The 22,291-nt window shown below is 35.6% G+C and overlaps 1 protein-coding gene and 1 pseudogene across 1 annotated transcript in view; one reads left to right on the top strand and one right to left on the bottom strand.

The window, feature by feature from the left end:
• The window catches only part of Mrps28 (mitochondrial ribosomal protein S28), a 106,094-nt gene that overhangs the window by 72,757 nt on the left and 11,046 nt on the right, over positions 1-22,291 (bottom strand). The window contains exon 2 of the mRNA XM_027949386.2: positions 7,027-7,208. Within this exon, the coding sequence (XP_027805187.1) occupies positions 7,027-7,208 (182 nt within the window). The remainder of the gene's footprint in view (positions 1-7,026; positions 7,209-22,291) is intronic.
• On the top strand, positions 5,214-5,831 carry LOC114101457 (small ribosomal subunit protein eS8 pseudogene; annotated as a pseudogene).

Here is a 22,291-nt window from a genome sequence, read left to right as displayed (position 1 = left end):
GAACACAGCAGCCGTGAACACCATAACCCAGAGTCTCAAAATGATGAGTCTACTCATCATTCCTTAACAGCCCTGCATGGGACTCCCTATCTCACTATCACTTTAACCTCAGGGTCCCTGGTCTGAAACTGCTTCATAAGTGAGACTATTTTAGGAGGTTTTTAAGACACTTGAATGAATATATGTTAGACGACTTGGAAAACAGCACAGTAAGGTGAAAAGAACATCGATGGGCTTCAGATCTATACAGCAGTAGGTTTGGATCTCTGCTTTGTTAATTTCTAGTTGTGTGACTGCAACACATTACTTATGTTCAGAGACTCATTTTCTTCATTTGGAGAATGAAAATAATGTGGTCCACTTACTATGTTTCTTGTAAGTTATAAATGAAACAATACATATAAAATGCCAATGTAGGTTTTCAAAAAACTAACTGGTATGATTATGAAATGAAATAGAATGGAATATGGAAAGAGAGCAATCTTAATTCACACTAAGACAAATTTTGTAAAATTGTGTGTTATATTAATATGACAGAAGAAAAAATATCTAAAGGGAAGGCAGGTCACATGATAAGAAAAGTGCTTTGTTTAAATCACAGTAGAAGCCCTCTGACTTAGATTGGTTCATGGAAGTAGGTCAAAGTAAAGATTCACAGAAAAGGGCACACATACACTATAAAGACATTAACTTACAGCAAATCAGCATGGATATTCTGAAATGAGGCCAATATCTTTTCTCTGAATTGGGGTCCACACACACTGGAGCTCAGCACCTACTTCCTTACATAAGAAGGCCCACCCTATAAGACTTAGGCCTGCCAGGGCCAGTCACATGAAAGCAGAACAAGAGCACAAAGACATCTGGAAAGCAATACCTTCCACATGTGCATAATATTCTTTTTAGTCGTGTGTGTGTGTGTGTGTGTGTGTGTGTGTGCCGCGCACAGGCGCTAGGGACCGAACCCAGGGCATGCTGGGCAAGCACTCTACCAAATCCCCCAGCCCTGATTTTTTTTCAATATTTATAGTTTTCTTTTCATCCTTCAATAGCAATTGCTTAACAAAACAACACACCTCTACTTAATGGAGTCTTTCAAAACATTAAATTTAGCTTTCGATTTGGAAGAAAAACATAATTGGTAAAACTTTTGAGGTCAGAACTAATAAGTACGAGGACCCACTCATGCCCCCAAATCTCTGAAATTACTTATAATATTTCTATTTTGCAATTCTAGATCACTATTGTTCAAACTTAAATACTATAGCTTAGATTCTGAATGTTATTTAAAATGTAATATTGTTCTAGAATCATTTTTTTCCTTTAAAAGTACTTTTCAAACTTTAAATTTTTTTGCAGTAGAAAAAAACCACTATTACCCACATACTTTAAACAGAAATGTCCCGCCAAATAAAACACATAAATGTAAAGCTGCTCTGAAAGTAGTTAACCTAATTCTCTCTCTACTTCCCAACCTCTGCACAATCTTTGAAATCTTTCTGCAAATTCTAGGGCTGTTTGGGGAAAAGGTTGAAAACAGTTCCTCAAAACTAGTATTACAACAAAAATTATACAGCTTAAATATTTAAATATTAAATATTAAAACAAAAATATAGAGCTTATTAAAAGACTATTACTTAGCTAATTAGATTATTCAGGTAACCAAAATGTTTCCCATCCTTATCAACTACTAATCTGAAATGCCATCAAATTTATTTATTTAAATAATGAAAAAATTAAAACATCTGACTAAACTGGATATTTTATTGAATCTTAGTTATTTTAACTACACTTGATTACTTTAAATTATCCTAAGTAGAATGTATTCAATACACAAAAGTCTGAATGAAGTGAAAAAATGATTCTCTAAAGGGATAATTAAAAAGTGGTCAGTCTGTAAATGATAAATAAGTTATAGAAATTTCTAAATCTCATTTATAGTGATTTTAAATGTATCACAATAAGAAGGTCTGTTATCACTGGGATGAAGCCTCCCAGAATCTGAGCCATTAGACATTATGGAGGGAGAATGCCAAGAGATGTCCAGCCCAACAAGCTGGTCTATCTAGTCACATAATCTAATCTTGTAGGGGTAAAAAATGGGAGCACAGAAACAGTCAAGCCAAATCTCCTTATTTCCCCTTTCAGTGCTATCATCTTTCCCACCAATGACAGAGACAATAAGCAAACATTTGAATAAAGTAGGTTCCTACTCACAACTTTTGTTTTAGACACAAGTAGAAATAAAAAGTAAATAAAACTATATGCTGGCCTGACAATATTTTCTAAGTGTAAGTGACAGAGATCTTCAAGAAACCTAGACAAGGGTTTTTAGACAGAACCTAAATATTTCTACATATATAAATCAAGAGATTTAGTAAACACTCTGTGAAAAGAATAAACCTTCATTTCATGATAAGTAAAAACTGAATAACAAGGAACTTGCTAACTTAGGAAGTCCCTCCCCCAAATGCAACATGTGTAGGTTCAAATTAAATATTGGCTGAAGGAAACTATCCCTTTGCACATACTATTAGAAACAACATTTCTGATCCACAGGATAGAGAGGAATAGAGCTTAAGCTTTAACTCCTGTTTGTCATTTCTCTCTCTCACCCTCCCCCCTTTAAGGTACTTTGATGGCATTTCACACTTATAGCAACAGAAGTGGAGGTCAAAGACCTTTTCTGACTATTGTTATTTTCTATTCATCAGCACCTTGTCACCATATTTTCCCCATTTATAATTAGCAATATTTTAAATTGATTTATATACTTGTTTCCTATCTGTTCCTCCTTCTCCCATTAGAATATTCATTTCATGAAGGTAGGAAATTAGTCTGTTTTGTTTACCAACCCTTAAAATTGTGCCTGGCAAATTGATATGTTTTAATCACATTTGAATGAGTGAATGAAGGAATGAATGAGCATACAAATGAACAAATTTATTTCTAGACCACTCTAACTCCTCCCTTTTCAAGATCCTCATTCATGAATGTATTGATTTTGCAAGTACTCTGGAAATTTAAGTGGGTATTTCTGGATGGTGACTGGATACTGGACACGTGGTTTCATGGAATCAGGAGCTGAGAGAGAACTACAGAATACAGAAATGCAGGAATTTAACTCTTCTACAACATCAAAAGACTATAATACAGTCACTGCTCCAAATACTAGAGAACTTATTTGCAAAATTACTAGGATTATGACCAGCGTGGTAACATACACCTTTAATCCCAGAGATTCGGGAAGCTGAGGCAGGAGGAATCCAAGTTTGAGACCAGCTTCAACTACTTGGAGAGACCCTGTCTTCCAAAAAAAAAAAAAGAATAAGAAAGAGAAAAAAAGCCTGGGGATGTAGTTGAATGGTAGACTGTTCCTGAGCTCAACCCACAACACCAGCCTGCCCGCCCCCCACAAAAAAGGGAAAAAAAATTACCATGAGTCATTCCCACAAAAGAGTTTTATTAAACAGATCGCTTCATTGGGGGGAGGGGAAACAGATTTTAAAAAAGAGGATTTCTTTTTTTTTAAATATATTTTTTAGTTGTTGATGGACCTTTATTTTTTATTTGTTTATTTATATGTGGTGCTGGGAATCTAATGCAGTGCCTCACACATAGGAGACAAGCGCCCTACTGCTGAGCCACAACTCCAGCCCCTAAAAAGGGGATTTTAAACATATAGTAACTTCCATATGTGCATATATGGTATGTATATGGTTTTCAATAAAAATTTAAGATTTAATAAATGTTGCAAGGCTCCCGTATTTAACCACTTAAAGTTATACTATCCATAAAGTAAATTTAAATCATACTATAGCACTAAATAGAGAAAGATCTGATAATAAATACTGATATTTAAAATGTTGTGATTTAGCAAATAAGACATAAAAATCAAATCCTAATTCTAGATTCCTAAGGCATTCTGAAATATTACGTTCAAGAATATGACATAAGGCTGAGGATATAGCTCAATGGTAGAGTACTTGTCTAGCATCCACAAGATCATGGGTTCAATCCCTGGTACTGCAAAAAAACAAATAAGAATATGACAGCTGGGTGCAGAGAAACACATCTGTAATACGGTGGCTCAGGAGCCTGAGGCAGGAGGATTTCGTATTCAAAGCCAGCCTGAGCAAAAATGAGGCACTAAGCAACTCAGTGAGACCATGTCTCTACATAAAATACAAAATAGGGCTAGGGGTGTGGCTCAATGGTAGAAAAAGTTCCATCTTTTAATATAAAGAAATATGTATATTGCTGGTATTTGGATATTATGATGAAATTATCCAAACAGGTGACTCTCTGCTGAGAAATATCTCAGAGATGTCTTTTGGGGTTGGGGATATGGCTCAGTGGTAGATCACTTGTCTGGCGTGCATGAGGCCCTGAATTCAATCCCTAGTACTGCAAACAAATGAACAAAAAAAACCCATCTTTTTATAAAATTAATACCTGATTCTCTGGCCACATATTACGTGAACTTGTAAGAATAAGATAGCTACTGCAACTGGAATTCATCCATGGTAGCATAGTGAAAAATGTTATCAGTTATAACTAGAGACTAGAGGAATTTTTGGCATAAAATAAAATAGTATTTCATCTGATATCATTTTATTAATGAAAAATAATTGGTTACAGCTTCTGCTGACAATACCCAACAGCTTTAGGAAGCTTCTCTTGAGTGATAATTTTAAGACCACATTATCTTCACACTTGCCTCCCCCCAACCCTTCCTCAGTGGGAACTCTTGACCAATATCATCATTAGGTCATCAGGATTTCAATAATACAAGAAAAATAACAACAATTGTAGTATCTTTTTACCACATGTCAGTCACATTTTAATTTTTTACATATAATAACTAATTTACTCCAATAACTCTACATGATACATAATATAGTACTGAATATATCCTACTTATAAATTTCTTTAGGTCTTGGTACTTCTGAATGAGCTTGTATGTTATTGGATATACTAATTCAAACCATGCTCGAACCATTACCTCCCATGCCAGGAAGTGTAAGAAGGTCATTTTCTTTCCCAGGTATAAGCTGGTTTACCCACCTACCTCACTAAGAACTAGCTGGTATCTGATTAGCAGAGAAAAAGGTGTCCTGGAGCTGGCTCATATTAGCCTGTGAGAGCACACTATACACACATCTTCCCAGCCCTGCATTCAGTGATATCACATCAGTAACTTGAAATTGGCCATGATAAAAATTTATACCACAGAAATTAACAAATTGGGTCTTTTTTTTGAAACTCAAAATCTGATTGTTGGTATTGCCTCTTTCCAACGGGCACCAAGCAATAGGCATCTGCTGGGACAACTGGCACAAGTGCTGCAAGACTGGGGACACCCTGCTGCCAACACTATGACTGGACCCCACTGCGTACACACTGTCCGAGTGCAAGGAGGCAACAAGAAGTATGGGCTTTGAGGCTGGAGTGTTGTACTAGCAAAACAAGGATCACTGATGTTGTCTACAATGCATCCAGTAATGAGCTGGTCCACACCAAGACCCTGGTGAAGAACTGCAGCATGCTCATTGAGAGCACACCATACCAACAGTGGTACAAGTCCCACTACACACTGCCCCTGGGCTGCAAGAAGGGGGCCAAGCTGACTTCTGAGGAGGAAGAAATTTTAAACAAAGACTGATCAAAGAAAATTCAAAAGAAATACGATGAAAGGAAGAAAAATGCTAAAATCAACACTCTTCTGGGAGAGCAGTCAGGGCAAGCTTCTTGCCTGCATTGCATTAAGATCAGCACAGTGTAGCCGAGCAGATGGTTATGTGCTAGAAGGCAAGAAGCTGGAGTTCTGAGGAAAATCAAAGCTGGAAAGGTAAATGAGTCCTCCTCCCTTCTGTCTTAGCTCATGTAATACAGGTGTTTATTATTCTATTCTACCCTTTAAAAAATCTGATTGTTAAACATTTACTCACTTGTGAATGATCTGAGGAAATGTGTATTCTGTTAATTTTGTTGGGTCCTTTTCATACTAATGTAGAATGAGCTTATGATCCTTCACTGGGTGAGCTCCATTATCATCTACATCTTTAGATGCCTAAAATTCTCAGGAAGAAACAATTCATTCCATAATTCTCAGTTACGTTCAGAGTAGGTTCTCTTCTTATTCATTTCTACAATATATTTCATTCTTAAACTCATAACCTTCTTCATTACTGTAATTTATTCTAACATGTTACTGATTACTAGATTCACCATTATTTTACATACTATTCAGGAGAAAAAAACATTATCAATTAAATTGATATACCATCAACTGTAAGATGCATTCTGATACCAGAAATATGAAAATCTAAAAAGTTTTCACATTAAAAATTGTTGAGAAGTAGTCATTTCTATCTTGTTTACTGTTGTTTTCCCTTTTAGAATCTTAGTTCAACATTTCCTTTAACCTTGACATGCTACTCCTAGATCTCCCATCTTAGTGCTTTCCCCATTGTATATTTATATTTAGAAATATCTTCATCAGTACAGACTATAAATACAACTAATTCTACTAATATAATTATAATAGGAAAAATAATAATCTGGAAAAAGAAATGGAGAATAATTTAAAAAAATGATAAAGCATCAGAATTTGGTAGGGTAAGAGAAAGGAACATCAGTGAAGAAGCAACAGGGGGAGGTTTCCCTTAGAAGTGGAAAGAGATTATGGAATAATAGAAGCAAAAAAAAAGTTTACAGGAAAAGGGCCTCATGAGCATATACAACTACAAAGTTTGTTTTAATTTTATGGTATGAAATGGTTTGTTACCGGGATGAACATTCATACCTTCTTCCCAAATGTTATCATTGCTTTGATAAGATATGAATATGACTGAATATGACTAACAAATATATCTTAAGCACTTCTGACTTTTCTTCTAATAGCATTACCAAGAGAAATAAATATACTGTCTGTCTTTTTAAATCACCTACATCAAACAATAATTTTGAGGTACTTCTACTTTTATGAACATTCTTAAAGCACTTGAAAATGATTCTACTTACTCTCCATTCACTTCTGGTCTTTTACATACACAATGAAACTTGCCACCAAAATCTATGTAAAGATCATTCTCCACAACATGAAAGATCCGTCCAGTGACCAATTTATCCTTGGCAGGCCCCATCTGTGTCAGAGGAGAGTGTCTCAGCATGGATGCGAAGGATTCCACATTTTTCTGAGACTCCTAAATATGAAAAGAGATATTTATATACATAAGATTCAACATGAGACACAATATGGCAAGTATAATGAAGTCTTACAGGGAGATTTTTAAAAGCTAGCTTGTTCTACATTTACATTTTGTAGCAATAATAGATGAATATAAGTGAAATTTTGCTTTTAAAAGCTAGTTATTCTGCTGCCCTGCAGCAGAATAAAATAGACATTATTATTGCTGTATGTATATAAGTGACTGTATGACCAATGTGATTCTGCAACCTGTACAATCAGAAAAATGAGAAATTATACCTCATTTGATTCAAATGTATGAATTGTCAAGATCATTGTACTGTCATATGTAACTAATAAAAATAAAATAAAATAAAGATGTTGTGTCCACTTGGGGGGAGGGGAAGCTAGTTATGCTCTTCAACTTTTCAACTTGCTCTTCTTCCTTTTCCTTCCTGAAGATGAACCAGTGAAAAGTAGACACCTGCACTTGGCAGGTGATGGAGGGATGAGGTGAGCCAGTGTGAGTCTCAAAAGCCCAGGCAGGTAAACAAGAGAGGGGAGTCTGCATACCAAGTATCCTAGAATAGGGGCCTGGGGTGTGTCAGAATCTGAAGGTGAGGAGGGCATCCAAAGAGACCATTGACTATTCCTAGTACTGACATCCGATTCAGGTTTGGTGAGAAGGACTATGTATTTAGTACAAATTCAAATATATATTCAGATAAAAACACCTAAGGACCCTTTATCACAATTATCAGTCTGAACATGAGTTCTTGTACTAATTTAAATGACTTGAGTTTAATTTCTTTCTTTTTCCAACGGTAAAATCCCACAAGAAAAATAGCTTTTTCAACTATTTTGTGCTGCTCACTTTCTAGGAGTGTTTTTTGCAGACACAACTCACTTGAGGGATGGATGAACATATAATGTAACCTGATTACTCCTTTTTTTTTTTCTCTTATAATTTTTTTTTCCAAACACATGCTTTTGTAGGAACCCATGAACACAGAGATGTACCTTCTACTCATCTTTAATTTTCACAAAGAATGATGTGTGCATGCTTTGGCACAAACTAAGGGAAGTACTACGTTTCTATTTGTGAGAGTTAATCACAGAAGAACATTAACAATTTGATCCGGCTACCTACATCCTGTATTTGGAGTGACTTTTTACATTTGTTACTCAAGGAAAATTACTAAGTACCATTGCATATTTACTTTTTAAACTACACAACTATAAATATGACTTAATTTTAGTGCATGTATTACTCCAAGGATTACAAACTCAAATGCCAGGCCACATAGGAGCTAGATATGCAGAAGAATATGTACCCAGCCTAAAAGGTGCAGCCACTATTCAATTGCAGCTGTGGCTACAATTCAAGTCCAGTTATTGCCACGTTTTAATTATCCAAGAAGCCCCAAATCCATACATTAATATAAAATTTCCAATCTTAAAATACTTATACATTGGAAAATAAAAATTTTCCACTTTACAAATCAGGCAAAACACACTCAGGTATTGAATTTGGCTCATGGACCATGAGTTTATGGCCTCTGCCTCAGGAAAAAGAAAGCCAAAACATCTAGTTGGTTCTTTGAAAAGATAAACAATAAACTCCTAGCCAAAACAAAATAAAAAGAGAGAATACCCAACTCAACAAAATTAGAGAACAAAAAGGAGATACCACCAAACATTGAAATACAGAGTATCATCAAGGACTATTTTTGAAAACTCATATTATAATAAACTGAAAAATGTAGAAGACATTAATAAATTGAGTATTCTTGACTATTTAAGAAGATTCTGAGATCTTTAGTAAATCTATTGTGAAATACCTATTTCATCATAAACTTTATAAAACTAGGAATAATGATTTTTTAAGACAACTTTAAATTCAAGGGGAAGGTTAGGGAGTAGAGTACTTGCCTAGCATATGAGGCCCTGGGTTCAATCCCCAAAACCACAAAAAATAAAATAACTTGGAAATAACTTGTTATTGCTTTCTGTTCAATTACTTTTGCTTTTATTTCATCACATTTTACAATGAAGGCAAAAGCATTTCCAGTGAGTGAAATGATTTTACTACAAGCATAATACTTGTTAGTTAACAACTAAATTTGTTTTTAAACTGTACATTCATTATTGCTCACTGATTTTTGGAAACTCTAACAATCAGACAAAGCTCTCCTTCAAAAATCATAATGTGGAACCATCTTTGAATTCCTAGGGTACAAGCCCAGCTATACACATTTACTTGTCAGGTGACTTCTAAAAATAATAAATGTAGCAACTCCCACAATACATGTTGACAACAGGAAGTCCTGTTTATTAGGTGTCTAAACCAATATTGTTAGCTCCTCTCCTGTGGATGCAAACTCCAAAGTGGTAGGTATACCTAATCTAATGTTGGGTCTGTATCATAACCTACATCCAGGTTATGGAAAATGTTACCAAAAAAGTTGTCTCAGAAGTAAAGCAGGTAACCAGAGTTGATTGTTTCCTTTAAAAATTTGTATACAGCTCAGATTTCCTGTTATTCTGCTATAGTTTTCTCACTTTGAAGTTGAACAGGAATGTTTAGATAGGAAGGGGAAAGGTACAGGGATTACAGATAAAAGAAACAGTACCACTTTTAATCACTCATTCATCAAACATACATTGAGTGGTGAGCACTTGCCTCTCTTCTGGCTCTTGTCTGTATTCTGGGCCTTGTTTGTAAATATGTGCAATGGTAGGGAAACAGAGTTAAACCAGCATTACTACAGAGCATAGGATCCAAATAGTTGCTGAAAGTAATCGCTACTCATACTTCAATTGTAAAGAGTCTTTTTTATTCCAGGCTGAGTTAAAAATCCTATAAGAAATGGGGAGTCAAAAGAGGTTTGTCACCAATGGGGTGACAGCACTTATCCTTTGTTTTAAAAAGAAAGCCTTGGCCGGTAGCAGTGGTGCAAACCTGTAATCCCAGCAGGTCAGGAGTCTGAGGCAGGAGTCTCACAAGTTCAAGGCCAGTCTAGAGACTTACCAAGACCCTCAGCAACTTAGTGAGATGCTATTTCTAAACAGAATATAAAAAAGGGCTGGGGACCTGGCTCAGTGGTAGAGCCCCGTGGGTTCAATCCCCAGAACCAAAAATAAAAAACTTTGGCAACAGCATGAAAGGTGAATTTGAGGGAGGAAAAGAAAAATTGGAAAGAGGGTCAATGGTTGAGAAGCTTCTCGATCCTTCAAGTAGCCTGGATAGAGATGATAAAGGGCTTTTATTGAACCCAGCTGTGGCCACAGGAAAACAAAAGAATGGAAATAGAGATATTTTCCAAATAGTAAAACAAGGACTTGATATCCAATTGAGGAGTATTAAGAAATGGGGTGGGGTGCAGCAGAGTAAGAGAGTAAGTTTACTTGTTACATATTAGGGTTTTACATAAACCTATATGAGATTTTAGGGAACACAGACTATCTGGTAGATAGTTTAAGAAAACACGATAGGGTTGGGAATGTAGCTCAGTGAAAGAGTCCTTGCCTAGCATTCACTAAACCCTGGGTTCAATCCTCAGCATTGCAAAAAAAAAAAAAAACAACCCACCAGTGTATATATTTCTACAGATATTTATGTATGTTTAGTGATATTATATAGATAATCCCTCTAAGGAAATATGCCATATGCTAACTGTAATAATTTATGTATAGAACTATTTTCTTCTTTATATTATTGATTACAGAAAATCTAGACTACAAAAGAATATGCATTACTTTATTACGTTAAGTGTACATACATATTATAACTATCACGCATATGAAGGCACAAACTATACAGGTTGTAATCAGAGATTATTAGCACTAAAAGAAACATGAAACACTGCCCAATCCAACTAATGAATACAAAGACCATACCTGTTATTCAACAAAATTGTCACAAGATACAGAAAGTAGACAGAGACATCATATAAAAACTTAAAATGAAGGATATAGTATGGCAGAATAACAGAAATTCTAGGAAACTCAAATCCTATTAGACTAAAGTAGTCAATAAATAGATTTTTTAAAAAAATAATCTTGAGGGGATGTGGCACAGCACTTGCCCAGCATGTGGCCCTCGGTTTGAGCACTAAAAAAAAAAAAAAAAAAGTCAATCTATCATCTATCCTGAAGAATTTCATGAAGATGTGGGGTTAGTGACACCAGGAATAATAGAAGGCTACGATGAGAAGACCAGATGAAAACAAGAGAAATAATTACATTAAAAACAGAGATAGTACAGCCAATCTCTGTTAAGCACAAAATATCTCAAGTGCACAGTACCTGGTAAGCAGGCATTTATTGCCCTAGCAAAAATAAATATCTTCCCTCTTCTCTAAAAACTTTTTTGAACAAATTGTCCAAAGGAGAACTAAGTTTGGGATATTCTATTATGCAATAATAGATAACATTAAAAAACAATAAAGAATTAAAACGACAGCTGTGCAGTTGTTAGTGAGGACTAGCACTGGAGGCTCCTGAAGGCAGGCTCTGAAATCCAGACACATGCTTCACATCTGGGCTCTACCACTGAGCAGCCCTGTGGATGAAGCAATGCACTGTGCCTCTGTGCTGCTCCACAAGGTATCGCCTTATACACTGCGATTAATAATTATAGTACCCAGAGTTCAGTGTTGTTGTGAGGATGAAATAGATGCATGGCCACATGTAAGCCACTTGAATGATGTCTAAAGGAAGCAGTCCCCCAAATTTAGCTTTTTAAAAAATTAGCCAAATCTTTCTAGAATTAGCCACCATAAAATTTCATTGATTAACCTAATATTTTTCAAAGGGGATAATTTTTGCCCCACGGGAGACATCTGGCAATGTTTGGAAATATGTTTGATTGTTATGACTAGAGATGCTACTGCAGAGAGGCCAGGGTGCCACTAAAAATCCAACAGTGCACACAACAGCTTCCCACAACAAAGAATTATCTGCTCCAGCTGTCACTAATATCAAGGTTAAAATTCCTGGACTAAGAGAACCAGCAGCAAACAGCAGAACAATTTAAGTTACATTAAGGGAGTTCTAGAGTGGCAGGCAAGGCAAAAAAGATTAAGGAGTGAGATTCCAGGACATCCGAATGGCTGTCAAGTGACTCTAGTCAGTATGAAGTAAGATAGGACCAGATAAAAGTTGATAGACTGGTGGTGAAAGGTGAGATTAAGGGACTAGTGAACATGATAATGATAAAACTGTGATCCAAGAAAGAGCTCAGACGTTTGAGAACTATAGTTCTAAGTGATAATAATATGCAAATTACCACATATCTACAAGTGAAGGAAAGTGGAAATAAAGGTCTTAAAATATGATACTAAAAAACTGTGTGGTGACTTCTGGTTTCTGGTGCTGAATGTAAGAAACTAGAAGTTGTCACTTCTTCCTAACAGGTAAAAAGATGAACAAACTGAAGAAAATAACAATGCCTTTAAATACATGGAAAAGGTGGGAGTCACAGGGCAAACTGTTACTCCTCAAATAGCAAAATATAGAGAACTGAACTGTTGGTCAAAGCCCCAAATCTCTGTAGGAAATGCCAATGTAGGAAAATGTGAACTAAACTGATGAATTGGTGGAGGCTCAGAATGGACAAGTTTGGGAGATAAAAACTCCAGAGGGACTCAGTCACTGGGTGCTCCCACACTTTTGTGAGTTTAATTTCCAGGAGCTTAACTTGGTTCTCACATTAAAGATATAAGAAAAATCCCTTTGTGCTTCAGGCAAGGGGAGAGGATAGAACAAAAATAATTCTGAAATACACCAGAGCTTCTGTTCTGATCAACAAGGTATATCCTCAGGAGAAACTAACCAGAATCTGACTTGCTGGGGTTTTATCAGAGCCTAACCTGGAGGAAGGGAAATACTCAGCTCCAGCAGGCTTTAAGCACCTGTCCCATGGAAGCAGGGGTGCGCCCAAAAAGCACAAGTGAAGTTTACAGTCTAAAGGCACAGGCTTATTAAAAGATTGAGACCTATTCATACGGCTGTAGAACATTTCCTCTTATCCTCATATAACTAATGTTTATATAAAGTGATTCCTTTTACCCAATATATCATGTGCAGCCATTAAGAAAAATTATAAGACATATCGAAAAGCAAAAAATAACACCAAAAACAAAAGCAAAAACATGCAGTAAGAAGAGACAGACTCAGATATGAAAGCAATGTTGGAATTTTTAAACCAGAAATCTAAAACAACTATGCTAAAGATGCTAAGGGCTCTAATGTTCAGAGTTGCTGTAACAAAAACAGCATGCAAGCTCAAAAAGATTGAAATGGCTTGGAAAGTACCAAAATCGACATGCCAGAGATCAAAAACACTATAACAGAAATGAAGAATGCCTCTGATAGGCTTTTGTTACTCAGGACACCTGAGGAAAGAATCTCTGTCCTTAAAAATATCTCAATAGAAATAGCCAAGTCTAAAAAAAATAAAGAGAAAAAAGATGGGGTGGTGGACAGAATATCCAAGAACTCTGGGACAACTACAAAAGGTATAAGATAAACATAATGAGAATTCCAGAAGGAGAGAGAGACAGAGAGAGGGAGAAAGAGAGAAAGAGAGAGAGAGAGAGAGAGAGAGAGAGAGAGAAGGCATGGAAGTATTTGAAATAATAATGACCAGGAATTTCCCTAAATTAGTATCAAACACCAACCACAGTTCCAGGAAGCTCAGAGGACACAAAGCAGGATAAATGTCAAAAACACTGGACCATATAATTTTCAAACTAGAGAAAGTCAAAGATTAAGAAAAAAAAAATCTTGAAAGAAACCAGAGGCAAAAATAAAAACAAAACCAAAAAAAAAACCACCTTACCAATAAAGGGATAAAGGTAAGAACTACTTATAACTTCTCAGTAACCATTCATACAAAAACAGAGGGAAATGAAATACCTAAGATTTTCTCAAACACTGATGGAATATTTTGCCAGTAGGCTTTGTAAGAAATATTAAAAGAAATTATTTTGAGAGAAGAAAAATTACATAAAGGTCAGAAACTTGGATCTACATAAACAAAAAAAAAAAAGAGCATTAGAGAAGGAACAGTGCAAATAAAATAAAAACTTTTATTTTTCTTATTCTTAATAGACTAGAAAACAGTTTGTTCATGATAAGAAATTCATTAATAATAAAGGGATCAATTCTCCAAGAATACATAAGAATCATTAATATGGGTGCACCTAAGAAAGAAAGCTAAAACATATGAGGCAAAAACCAATAGAACCCCAAGGAAAAATGAACAAATTCACTATTACAAATGGAGACTTAACACCCCTCCCCCACTAGAAATGGATACAGCCAGCAGGCATAAAAATCAATAAGGATATGGTTGAATTCAACACCACCGTCAATCAATTGGATATAATGGACATTTATAGACTGTTTAATCCTACAACAACAGAATACATATTCTTCTCAAGCTCACTTGGAACAGTCACCAAATTAGGTCATACTCTAGATCATAAAACACACATTAAATTTTGGAGTTTAAAAATCATACAATGTCTGCTCTCAGATAACAATGGAATTAAACTAGAAATAATAACAGAAATTTAGCTCAAAAGTCTCAAAGTCTCAAAATACTTGGAAAATATACTACATACTTATACTTCTTAACATCTGAGAGAAAGAAGAAATTTCAAGAGAAATTAAAAAATACTTTCAACTAAATGAAAATGGAACTTATCAAAAAGGTATAAGATAAACATAATGAGAATTCCAGAAGGAGAGAGAGACAGAGAGAGGGAGAGAGAGAGAAAGAGAGAGAGAGAGAGGATACAGTGAAAGCAGTGTTTAGAGAGAATTTTATGGTAATGAATGCATATATTAGAAAAGAAGAAAGCTCTGAAATCAATCACCTAAACTTTCACCTTAACAAAACAGAAAAGGAAAAGCTAACTGTACCCAAAGCAAACAAGAAAAAATGTAAATTGAGGCAAAAAGCAATGAAACTAAAAACAGGAAATCAGTACAGATAATCAACAAAGCCAAAAACTGGTTCTTTAAAAAGATCAATAAATTTGATAAGCTTCCAGTCAGGTTAACCAAGATAAAGAGAGAGAAGACACAAATTACTAATATAATAGCCCCCTTCATCCATGACAACTATGTTCCAAGACCCTCACTGGATGCCTAAAACTGTAGATAGTACCAAAACCATGCCAAGAAAAACCACGTATAAGATATGAAAAGAGCGATATTACTACAGAGTTCATGGACATTAAAATACTGATAAAGAACTCTATGCCTACAAATTTGATAACCTAAATGAAATACTCAAATTCCTTGAAAGACGCAATCCACCAAAACTCATACAAGAAACAGGCAATCTGAATAGGCCTATTTCTATTAAAGAAGTTCAATAAATAATTAACATCCTTCCAAAACAGAGAGCACCAGGTCCAAATGAATTCACTGATGAAATCTACCAAACATTTAGAATAACATACAATTTCCCTCAGAAGACAGAAACAGAGAGAGCACCTCCTGATTCATCCTATGAGGTCAGCATTATCCTAACACAAAAACTATGTAAGGACATTTCAATGAAAACTACAGACAATGTGTTTCATAATAAATATGAATTAAAGATTTTCAACAAAATATTAACAAATCAAACAACACTTAAAAAGAATTAAACACCATACAAAGTGAGTTTTATGACAAGTTCAAAAATCAATTAATGTAATCCATCACATCAACAGGCTAAAGAAGAAAAATCATATGATCATATCAGTAATTGCCAATAATTGCAAAAAAAAAAAGTACAACTAAATTCAATATTCATTCATGATTAAAGATTCTCAGTAAACTAGTTATAGGAACTTTTCAAAGTGATAAAGAATATCTCCAAAACCCTACAGCTAACATCATACTTGATGAGAAACTTGAAGCTTTTCTACTAAATTCAGGAAGAAAGCAAGATGTACCCTCTCACATGGCTTTTCAGCATCATCCTGGAAGTTCTAGCTAATGCAATAAGACCAAAAAATAAAAACCAATCCCACAAATAAAAGGTATATATATTGAGAAGTAAGAAATCTTTCCTTTGCCAATGACATGATTGTATACATATTATTTACATATATACATACACATACATATATATACACATACAGATGTAGATATAGAAATTTTTTTGACAAAAGGAAATCAACCACAACAACAAAAGAACTCTTGGAACTAATAAGGTTTACAATAAGGTTGTAGGATCTAAATATAATAAAAACCTATCTAGTCAAAGTACTGGTAAAATCATCAATGGAGATGCTGAAGTCAATTAAGATGGTAAGTACATACAGAAAAAGAAAAAAGCTGTGAGCTAATGCTAAAGAAAAAATTGAAAGAGAAAATTTCTATTAAGGAGGCTTTTTAAAGCATTTCCAATAAAACAGGAGTTTAAAATGTTACTGAGAAGAACCTTTTCTACTCTTAGAGACCCCTCACATCCTACATTAAGAAAAGTCAGAAGAGAAGTGAGGTTATCAAGATTTATCAAGAAGGCAAGAAATAGTTACAGGAAAGGTTAAAGTGGCGACTGTTCACAAAAATATATATTTTTAAAGTAAATACCTGAACAAGTTCTCAAAAATCTCTTAATGAAGAAGCATGATTGAAAAATTTCAAAAACTTTGGAATGAAGAGATTTTATAGTAGCAGGAGAATAATTATTAGATATAGGGAAACATAGTTACAAGAGGAAATTAGGTGTTCTCTCTCTCTCAGGTAGACATATGGAATCTTACTTCTAACTATTGTAGGAATTAGAACATTTCCAAAACTAGATGTGCTCTCAGGTCTTACATAACTCAATCAGTGCTACACAGTTTCTTTAATAACATTATATTTAAGTTTAAATTTTATTCTTAAAATTTTAACTTTTTTGCTATATTTCAAGATGAAAACAGGTATGTGTCTTGTTTACTACTAAAAACAAAAAGAAGAAGCTATATAAATATGTAAACTCAGTTCCTAAAAGGCAAAAAATACAATTGGCCTATATTGTATTTTATAAACAACCTTCTAGTAATCGATTTTTATCCCATCTATGGCACCATCTAACACCCACATTTCAATGTTCAACAACCACACTAGGCAAAAAAATTCTTTGGGAAATGTGTTATATAAGAGGCTACTGTAAAAAGTGTTTTGAGAGATCTGATATAAAAATGCTACTGGTGCCTTCTTCTAACTCTTATTCAACCTGCACATAAAAATACAGGGGCAAGACAAATAACATCTGGGAAAAATGTCCAGGACAGGAACAGGCTCATAAATAGACACTAAATTTAAGTCCCTAGAGCAAGGCTGTGAATATGAGATGAGATACCAAAACTGTTTCAGAGGAAAAGAACCTTAAGGTGGGCTGTCAGAAAAAAATTCTGGGTTATTCAGGGTCGGTGGTCCAAATTGATTCTGCTTAAAAGCATCAGCTGATTCCATTTCTAGTGATAAGGGGTACCCACAGTGTATGGTGGCAAAGCAGGTACATGTAGCAGTGTGTGGTGTAGCACCTGGAGACATCTATAACCAAGTACCCACAGAAATCAAGGCTTTGTGGTAAGCAAGCATTTTCTGTCGCATATCAATTAGATCGAAATACTGAAATATAAAAGTGTTGTTTGTTGGATGCTAAAAATTCCCAGATAAAAGGTCAACATAAGGAATTTCAAAGTATCTATGACAGTCCAAAAAGAAACCTTTATCTTATTTAGTCATGATTGAGTTTTCTAAAAAACAAATTCACAGTCTAATTCTGCAGATAGCTGAAAGACAATACAAATCGTATTCCCATCTTTTCAGCTTCTCTAATATTAGAGTATCAATTAGGAAAGCAGTAGATTCTGAAAACTGAAATGGGATGGTATATGCTTAAACCCCTAAATTCTACTGAGTGTTCTCTGCCAATAAAAGAAGTCCCTCCATCTCCATTTCAGGAACTCAGTCTCTCCTTACCTGAAGAACCTGCAACGGTCGACCCTGAAGGTACTTACAAAGGACAACTGATCCTCCTAAACATCCATCTCTATGACTTGTTGTTGTTTCTAGACCTGCATTGTTCAACATGGTATCCACTAGACATATGTGGCCACTTCACTCTAATTTCAAATTAAAATAAATAAAATTTAAAATTCATTTCCTCCATTGCACTGGCCACATTTTAAATACACAAAAACTACATATGGATAGCATGTTATAGGATATTCCTATCATCACAAAAATGTTTTATCAGACAAAACTGTCCCAGACCTTTAAACAAACTCAAGTTCTCAGCAAACTATCATGGGTAAGATAAAAAGTATAGTCCATGTGGACGTGCAAAGTACACAAAATGATTGCATGATTTTGCCAACTTACATCAACAGAAATTGGGGATAAATGTGGAAATGGAGCCTGAGAGTTTGGTATCATGGTGAGAGGAAAAACAGTCTTGCCTGAAATCAAAATTTATTATTACAAGCTTGCTAAGCAGATGTTCTAGACACGGTGTTAGCTCAGGTGAGTAGGAATAGCTTTTAAGAGTTCACCCAGTTGATTGAATGAAACCTGGACCTATTTAGACTACACTAAATAAAACTGAAATACCAGAACTTTCTAAGGATAAAGGAAGGCATCTAAAAGGCTTAGAGGGAATGGAATGTTGGAGTGGATTTATTATTTCTGACCTATTCACCTGCCCCTTAGCATGTTACCTGGGAGGATCTCTAGATACTCCTTTCACCAAGAGTCAAAAACTTTTATTACCAATCTTCTTTCCCAGGGGTGTTATGGCTATTTACCTAGGTGACTGTTCATAGAGGAAGGGGAAATAATCAGACTTTTCAGAGATTATCTGAACTGACTCTGCTTCTTTTTTTAAATAGTTTTTTAGATATTGATGGACCTTTACTTTACTCATTTATTTATATATGGTTACATCAATTCTCCAGCTCTATGTTATGGTCTAATCTGTAGGAACTGTGATTGCCACTCCATTTATCATATATGATAAATCATACATGCTAGGCAAGTGCTCTACCACTGAGCCACAATCCCAGCCCCCTGACTGCTTCTTAGAGAACCAGAACAGGGGCTTACAGAGTTCACATACTCAATAGCATTATAGCTCAAGTCCATCCCATGTACCCATGCTGTGGTTATTCTACAGTCCAGAAGACAACTGGAATAGGTACTAGGCAACAAATAGGTACTAGGCAACCCTCATTGGTCCCCTGACTTATGGAATAATGGCTATTAAACTAGAGAAGAACAAGTGCAAGATACTAGAACTTGCCCTTGTTCCACTTTACCAAAAAAGCAAATTAAAGTAATCCTGGAAGGACTGTAGCAATTTGTGCCACCATGAAGGACTTGGAGATACTGATTCCTACAACATTCCCCTTCAACTTGCCTATTTGACCTTGCAGCAAACAGATGGGTCTCAGAGAATGACAATTCATTATCATAAACTTAATCAGGTGATAAATCCACTTGTAGCTGCCATGGCACTAGAAGTGGTTTCAAGGCTGGAACAAATTAAATATACCTCAGCCTCTGGGATGCAATTATTGACCTGACAATGCTTTCTTTATCTAAACTGCTAGTAAAGCCCATGTTATCTCAAGGTTATATCAATTCTCTAGCTCTATGTTATGGTCTAATCTGTAGGAACTGTGATTGCCACTCCATTCCATTGGACAACATGCTGGTCCACTACACTTGTTGATGGAACCTCTAAGCAGCAATACACGGTAAGACACATGAATGACAGATGACAATAAATCCCACCTTGGTGAAATTCCTAAGGGTTAGTGGTCTACATGTAAAGACACCCCTTCTTACTAAAAAGAAAAGAGCACAATGCTTAGTAATTCTTTTTAAACTTTGTAAGCAACAGATACATTATTATTTAGACACATTTTTCTAATCCTTTTATCAAGAATCCCAAAAGCTGCCAGTTTTGACAGGATCCCAGAAGGAGATAAGACTCTGCAACAGGTCCAGGCTCTCAGGCCAGCTATTCTACTTCTTGAGCTATAGTGGTGCTTGGGAGAATCTGTGGCAAATGAAATTGGAGAAGGAGTCTTTGACAGCCCTCTATAGGTGGCTGATTATATAGAACCAGGGGGCATTGAAGGACAGTGTTAAAGTAGCAGCTCCCTGAACAATACATGCAAATGATCATTTTGCCCAGAAAGAGAAATAGCTTGTATTTATTATGGAAAATGGTGAATGATTTTGCTGATGGCTAGGTGTTTTAAAAAAACCTGACCAAAAAATAGATGACAAGGTTTTGAGCTCTCTGAATAGGCACAGAAGTTGGGTGTGGTGGTGCACACCTGTAATCCCAGTTACTTGGAAGGCTAAGGCAGAAGGATCGCCAAGTTCAAGGCCAGTCTGGACAACTTAGAGAGACCCTGTCTTACAATAAAAAATAAAAAGGGCTGAGGATGAAGCTCAGTAGTAGAGTGCCACTGGGTTCATTCTCCAGTATTGGGGTTGGGATGGGAGGTACTCTGAATAGGCACAGAGTAAAAACATAAATAAGTCTGTGTGAGTCTATGTTTCATTGCTTTAAGAAAATACTCAAAGTTGGTTTCTTTATAAAGAAGGAAGTTTATTTAACTCACAGTTGTGGAGTGTGAAAGTTCAAATAGCATCGTACTGTTTTGATGTGGGCCCCCATAACTATGTCTCATCATGGCAGATGGTATCATGGTCGGAGTGTATCTGATAAGGAGAGATCACATGGCAAGAAAAGAAGCCAAAATGCAATTCAGGGGTCAGACTTGCTCTCTTCTAACAACCTCTCATGAGAACTAAATGGGGTTCCATAAGAATTATACCAATTACTTCTGAGGGCAGCACTCCCAATGAGCTAATCTCCCAGCACTAGACTCCACCTCTTAAAGACCCTACCACCTCTCACATCACCACACTGAGAACCAAGCATTCAGTACATGAACCCTTGAGAGACAAACCACAGTCAGACCATAGTAAGTTACATGGGAATGACCTCTTCATCAAAGAATCTTATTTCTCAGGTGGACAAGACAACCAGTCCCCTGAATGCCTGTCAACCTCCTTCCCCAGCTACTCCTGCCCCTCCCAAATAGGTTCAAGAACAAAGTGACTCTGGCAACAGGGATATGCTTCTGTCTCAGGGATAAAAGGGGTATCTCAACATACCTCAGACTACTAGTCATGTAAGAATGTCACCAAAGTGGTAGGTCCTTCTATAGTTGAGATGGAGACTATGAATGAATTCAGGAACACTGACTTTTACTCACCCATGTTGATACGGTTACAATCTCCACTAAATTACTAATCTGCCAACAGCAGAGACCAATGCTAAGATACCAATATAGCATCATTCCCTGGTGGCAAGTTGATTACATTCAATCATTTTATGTAGAGAAAAAAATAACAACATATTATCATTGGAAATAGGTACTCTGAATATAGACTTGTCTTACTTGTCCAAAAGATTCTACCAAAACACATCTATGAATAGAGCATTATATACATTTCTGAATGTATATAATGCTCTATTCATTGACAAGGCATTCCATACGACAGTGCTTGTCACCAAAGAATCATTTTGTAGGAAATAGTATAGGGTAATAGGTTTATTGCTTATTAAATTCATTGGTCTTACCTGTGTTGGGCTTGACAGCCTAATGAAATGATCCTTTTATATTTAATTAAACTTTCTCTTTTGAAATCCTTGTAAATTTGCATGCAGTTGTAATAAATAATATACAGAGACCCACTTACCACTTACCCTCAGTGATAACATCTTGCAAGACTATCACAACTAGGAAATGAAATCAACACTGATACAGTCCAAAGGTCTTGTTCAGATTTCACTTGTTTGACCTGTAATTGTTTACATGCATGTATCTGGTTCTATGAGATTTTATCATATGTACTGGTTCCTATTTATTACCACAGTCAAGATACAGAACAGTTCCACTGACATAAGATCCCTTCCCTGTGTGTCCTTTTATACCTCTCAAACTCCCATCTACATACCTATTCCATTCTAATCTGTTTTCCATCTCTATAAATCTGTCATTCCAAGAATGTCAT

The sequence above is a fragment of the Marmota flaviventris genome, chromosome 15 (genome assembly GCF_047511675.1).
Source record: "Marmota flaviventris isolate mMarFla1 chromosome 15, mMarFla1.hap1, whole genome shotgun sequence".
In the NCBI taxonomy this organism is placed as follows: Eukaryota; Metazoa; Chordata; class Mammalia; order Rodentia; family Sciuridae; genus Marmota; species Marmota flaviventris.
Note: the sequence above shows the minus strand (reverse complement) of the source record. Positions and strands in the feature narration are given on the sequence as shown.